General features: G+C 56.0%; 1 protein-coding gene across 1 annotated transcript; it reads left to right on the top strand.

Annotated features, from left to right (window-relative positions):
• Positions 1-3,482: 3,482 nt before the first annotated feature.
• Positions 3,483-4,892, top strand: LOC115309499 (innexin unc-9). The gene has a single exon (XM_029967750.2). The coding sequence runs from the start codon at positions 3,483-3,485 to the stop codon at positions 4,890-4,892; it is 1,410 nt and encodes a 469-aa protein (XP_029823610.2).
• The last annotated feature ends 1,324 nt before the right edge of the window (positions 4,893-6,216 follow it).

The following is a 6,216-nucleotide window of genomic DNA, read 5'->3' as shown; positions in this document are numbered from 1 at the left end:
GCCTACTAAATAGTGTTTGCGGAAAACACGACACCGAGACATTTAAAGTGCTCCACAATTTCTATTAGACGGGAATTAAGGAAAATATTTCTACGCACTGGAATTGACTTATTTTTTGGTCTGAATATTACTGCTTTTGTTTTTAATTCATTTATTTGCATGGAATTAGATTTTGACCAGTTCTCCAGTGCTTTCATTGTGTGATTACATGTATCTACCAGTTCATGGATATCAGTGCCGGCAAAGAAAATACTAGTGTCATCAGCGTAGGTAGTGAATTTGTCACTAGGGTTAACTTTTACAATATCAGTAAGATAAATATTAAATAGCAGTTTCCCTAATGCACTACCTTGTGGTGCACCACGAGTCACGGATAGAGCCTTAGAACACATGTTGTTTATCTGAACAACCTGTTTTCGGTTTGATAAATAGGATTTCGAAAGTAATAAAACCTGTCCACAAATACCATAGTAACTAAGTTTCCCCAACAGGATATCATGACTCACTAAATCAAAGGCCTTGGAAAAATCCACAAATACACCAGCTACAATCGCTTTGTTTTAAATTGTGTAAGAATATATTCTTTTTGTTCGAGTAACGGCAATTCCGTTGATTGACGTTACTCGTTAGTTAGTTAGCCTGCTATGCAATCAAAGCTATCTGCGAACGTGTGCTTCAGCATCTTCAGCACCCATCAAAGCAGTGCACGCGCTCTCCAGCTCTTCTGAAATAGCTGTCCGAGAGTAAAGTGCAGTAACTGTGGTGCCGCGTGACAGCAGTTAAAGCTGAGTGAACCGCGGTTAAGAGCGCCCGTGTAACAAGAGTTCAGACTTTTAGCAAATCGTTGCCGTGTTCCGCGTAACGCTCTAGCGGAGCCTTTGAAGCATGCTTTTATACGCGCGCCTCGTTGTCACAGTTTCAACCTAGCGCGCGCTTAAAGGCATGCTTCATAATAGTGCGGTACGCGGAACACGGTAACGGTTTGCTAAAAGTCCCTAATGCCAAGAGCTCGTGCCGGGAGACGACCTTGCTCGCTTTCAGGAACAAAGCCGAAACAAAATCGTCGGACACAGAATGGTCAAATGTCATCATCCTAAGCAAAGCGCACATAAAAATACCCTAGTTCACAATATTGACTCTAAAACTTGACATTTAAAAAGGATTTCCTGTACGATTCCCGTTCAAATTGGAGCATACAACAAAGGCCTTTCACGCAAATACTTTGCTACGATCGAGTTAAAACAATGGAGTTTGTAGAAGACTCAGCTGTTTGCAAAATTCACAGTTCTAAAGTTTGAAAGAGTTGAAAGTTCGAAAGCGGAAGGGTGATAAAAAATGTGCGTGAAAAATGCACGAACAGTGCAATTAGCATAGATAAAGAAGCTCGGGAAACATTCGTACACGGTTCCGTTAAAGGACGTCGGGCAGCCATAGCCACAAGCGGGAGCTATAGCCCGCACGGTACAGATTCATCTGGCGTCGCACTATAGCTCGGGTGCGACACCAGATGAATCTGTGCCACCCGCACTCCTAGCTTTGAGACGTGCATTTCTAGCGCTGGCGCTCGTTCTGTGGAGGAACGTTTCAAAACAGCGATTCGTGCTCTCGTGCTTGTAGCATTGGCTGCAGCATAACCTCCTCTATACTCGAAAAGCCTGGCAGTTCAACGACGGAGCCATAGAGTGCCCGGTCGCCGTTTCGGAGCGCGAGTATCTGGTAGCACAAAGAATCAAAGAGCCAAAGAGCCTGGACGTCAGCGCACAGATTCTGCAGCGGCGAGGACCACAACACACACGTGTTCGCTCAAAGAAGTGTTTCGGCGTCTCGCCGCAGCAGGGCGCCAGTCACGTGACTCTCCTCTCATCCCTTGTCTGCCGCTCTACCTTTTCCATTTCGGCGGACGCTTCTCGTGGCGATGCGCCAGACTGTGTCAGTATATAGGAGGCTATGGCTGCAGTCTCAGCTTAACGGGGAACGAAGTATAGATGGCGGGTTCGGCGCATGCATCCTGAATCATTTTATAGTTATTATTTCGCTATTAAGGCAAGCACGCGCCAGCGGATGAACATTTTGCAAACGCTTGAACCACTTCGAACAATCATGCACGATTTAGAGGCCTTGGAATTCGCGCATGTGCTCATCCAGCGAAAGCGTCAGCTGCGTGATTGCGTGGCCTTACCTGCTTTTGTCACGCACAAAGATTCCAGCAAGGAATGCGTTTAGTAAGCCACGGATGCATATTATTCTTGATTCTTCCTTTCCGCTCGGTATTGTCAAGTTCTCGAGGCATGCTCTTCTGCAACCCTTTTGCACTTTTGCACTTCAGAATCCAGGTCAAATATACGAAGCATTGGTAAAGTTATGCCATACTGGGAGACAAATGTATGTGGCAGTTCAGACGCAAAGATTGCGCATGCACAATTTTAGTCATCGTTTAGGAATAGCGCCAGTGCAGGAGCGCCCTTGTGGTTATAACTACGTTTCTGCAGAAAACTGTCATCGTAGGTCGTAGTACTATATTAGAGTCAGCATAAAACACCGCATCTGCAATCATCACTACAAGATGTTGCTACTCACACCTAATTGGGGCTGTGCGGATATTTATACAGCGTGCAGTCGGTCAGCCATTTCAAAGTTGCGACGAGTCAGTCGCTGTAGGTGAGCAATTTAGCCAGTGCAGTGCAACCACTAGTCTGGGGTCTTTAACGTGCACCACGCAGTAGTGATACACGACCGTACGCGGGTACTATATTACAGTCAGCATAAAAGACCGCATCTGTACTAATCACTACAAGATGTTGCTCCTCACACTTGTTAGGTCTAACCTGGCGTTCTTCAGCACGCTTCTCCTTTGAGCGAACGCATTTGCGTGACTAGTAATAGTGGTACGCTATTTATAACTAGCTCCTCGCGGGACCTTTTCGAAAGTGCAGCCGATACACATTACACAGTGAGGAATTCATGTGTTAGATCGCTCATAGTCATGTGTCAACCACAAGTTCTCAAAGTCCTAAAGGAATGACCAGGGGCCCGCACTAGTGATGTACTTAGACCGCGATCCAGCCTTTGAACTCAGTGCCCCTTGGGCGAAGATGCGTGCATGGGACTAATGGCGTGTCCCCCCCTTCCCCCTCCACCCCCAATCGCGAACCCGCAGGTGAGTGGAGAGTTGCCGGCGCCCTTGCGGCAGTGAGCGTCGCCGGAGCTGCCATGTGGGGCCCGTGGCGCCCCGTGGCTCGCAGGTGGCATGCTAGCCCGGGCTGCCATGCGCCAGCGGCCCGGCGGCAGCAGCAGCGTGAGAGCAGCGGCAGCGGCAGCGGGGCGGGCGGCGGCTGGGCGGCAGGCATCGGCAGCTGAGTGCCAGCGGACGAAGCAGAGCAGAGCACCGCGGCGTTCGTGCAGCGCCCCGAAGCGTCACCAACACGGATCACGCTCAGCAGGCGCCGCACGACAACCACCACCATCCGCAAGACGGCAAGAGCATGTCCTTCCTGTTTCGCTTCCACGACCTGATCGGAGGCATCCACGTGCCCATCGACGACGGCGTGGACAAGCTCAACCGCAAATACACGCTGGTGGTGTTCCTGTTCCTGGCGCTGCCCATCTTCACGCGCCAGTACATCGGGGACCCCATCGAGTGCTTCACGCCCACCTACTTCACGGACGCCCAAGCGCGCTTCGTCAACAGCTACTGCTGGACGGCGTCCACCTACTACCTGGTGAGCGAGGTGGAGGCCGGCGCCGAGGAGGGGGGCGCCGACCAAGCGCCGGCAAGGGAGCCTCCGGACCCGCGTGTCCAGCCTGAAGAGCTCGACTACGCTGGCTTCGAGACGCCGCCCGCGGGAGGCGCGGAGCGTCTGCGTCGCGTCCACGTGTCCTACTATCAATGGGCCCCACTGATCCTGCTGGTGCAGGGCTGCTGCTTCCATCTGCCCTTTGTGCTGTGGGGCGCGTGCGCGCACAGCGCTGGCGTCAAGCTGCGACGGCTGCTCAAGCGAGCCTCGGACATCGCGAGTCTGCCTCCGGGTTGCCAGCAACGAGAGGCCCTGCTTTCGGAGTTCGTGGACCAGTTCCACACGCTGGTGGCCGGCAGCGCGGGCTGCTGCACGGACCCTGCCTGCGGCCTGCCACTGGCGTGCCGCTGCGTGGGAGGGCCCACGCGCTACCTCTGCCTCCTCTACCTGCTTGTCAAGTCCATGTACGTGCTCAACGTGGGCCTCCAGTTCCTGCTGCTCACGGCCTTCCTGGGCCGCGGCTTCCTGCGCCACGGGCTCGAGCTGGCGCGCCGGATCATGGCCGACGGAGACTGGTGGAACTCGCCGCGGTTCCCGCTGCAGACCCTCTGCCAGGTGCGCGCCGCACTCCAGGGCGGACTGCGCACCTACCTGTGCCGCTGCGTGCTGCCCATCAACGTGTTCAACGAGAAGATCTTCTCGGTGGTCTGGTTCTACCTGGCGCTGCTGCTGCCGCTGAACCTGGCCTCCCTGCTGCTCTGGCTGTGGCGCTGCTTCCGCTGCAACCGGTTCGCCTTCGTACGGCTCTGTCTCTGGAGGACCCGCATGGTGAGCCTGGGCGAACTGTCGCGCGTCTCGCGCAAGATCGCCGTCAACTACCTGGGCTGGGACGGCGTGTTCGTGCTGCGCCTGATCGAGAACAACCACGGCAGCGCCATGGCCACCATCATCCTGGGACGCATGTACGACTTCTACGCCAACCAGATGAAGGCGCAGGACGACGGCTCCGACGTGGAGCTCGGCCCGATGCCGCCCTCGGTAGCCGCCCAACAGCAGGCCGCCATGCACCCGTGCCACCCGGGAGCGTGCCACGGGGCTCCGCCGCCCTGCGCCCACCAGTTCGGTACCAGGCGGCCAGGCGGCTACTGGGGCAAGTGAGCCGCCGCGCAAGCAGCAGGGCCCCGTAGCCGTAGCACGGCCTAGCCCGAGCCCTAGGCTCTCGTAGAGCGCATGTAACCCCAGCCGCAGCATGTAGCGGCCTCGCTATGCAAGCCCCGGAAGGCTTCCGCCGGGGGGGCACAATAAATACCTACTTCCCTGCTGCTGTACCACTGCGCGTGCCGCTGCTGGCTCCAATGGCTGCCGGACCCCTTGGTACCGTCTGGGGGCGCCACAGGCCCATGGGCGCCTCCCCGGACTTCACCCGCCCGGCTCGCGGTCGAACGAAGCCGTCCAAGGAAGCGCTTCCTTTGTCGCGAGGGCAAAGGCCTCTATGCACACGTGCCAAGGGACAAACCGGCGGGAAGAGGAGCTCCGCCGTCGCCGCTTTGTTCGTCGGGCCGAGTGGGTGACTCGCGGCGGCCAACACTCGCGCGCGCCCCGAATGTGCGCAGGACCCACCTCATCCACGCCCCCCTGCACTCTCGGGACGCCGTGCGCCGCCCGCGGGACGAGAGAAGGGCCTCAGCTGTTTGTCGTTGCGAGAGGAGGCTAGTGTTGTTTTTGCGTAGGCCTGTTGAGAGTCTTTTTTCTTTGCCGAGTAGCTGCGAGCGGCAGGCCTTGAGCACGAGGCCGGCCGAGCGAGCGGGACACCCCAGCGGACGTGTCCCAGACCACTGCCGCACCAGATCACTCCCGGGGGCCCCCAGGTGCTTGATCCACCGTCGTCGCCCAAGATAGCAAAGGTGAGTGCCGCTCGAAGGCCCCCAGGGGGTCGCAGCCTCGCTCAGGGGGGCGGCCGGCTGGCGGACAACTGCCCCTCGCAGGTTCCGCCAGGATGGAGCGGAGGGACCGGCGGTTCGTTCAGGGTCGGCGGTCCCTGGTCCCAAAGGCGTGCCCGATAGGTGAGACTCCCCGCTGACTAAAGGTCTTCGGGCATCCATTCACAAGGCGCCCTTGCGCCGACTTTTCCGCGCAGCACTCGGGAGGTGAAATTGAACATTGCGAATGCATACACACAGGGAAATATTGGTTTTTGGTTTACCCTTGAACTTCTGCGATGCATGGTTCCACTTGGCGCACGAGCGATTCAGCAAGGACTGTACGCCTGCTGCTTTTATAATGGACCGCAGAGTACTGCACGCCAGTGTGATGTTCATCATACCGAAACTGGCAGGGGCGATGATTGAGCCCAGTACTCCGATATGCAGCGCAAACTTTCGCTTCGCGTGCCTGGAGCTATTGTAAGCCAACGCATTGCACACTAATAAAAGGGACTCGGAAAATCATGATGCAGAAAACCCCACACTGTGGCTTTTACTCG

This window comes from Ixodes scapularis, unplaced genomic scaffold (genome assembly GCF_016920785.2).
Source record: "Ixodes scapularis isolate PalLabHiFi unplaced genomic scaffold, ASM1692078v2 PGA_scaffold3__209_contigs__length_174095766, whole genome shotgun sequence".
Classification (NCBI taxonomy): Eukaryota; Metazoa; Arthropoda; class Arachnida; order Ixodida; family Ixodidae; genus Ixodes; species Ixodes scapularis.
The sequence above is the reverse complement of the archived record's forward strand: the minus strand, read 5'-3'. Positions and strand labels throughout refer to the sequence as shown.

Excerpts from the sequence above, each read along its gene's own strand:
- LOC115309499 (XM_029967750.2), top strand. The coding sequence starts at position 3,483 with ATGTCCTTCCTGTTTCGCTTCCACGACCTGATCGGAGGCATCCACGTG.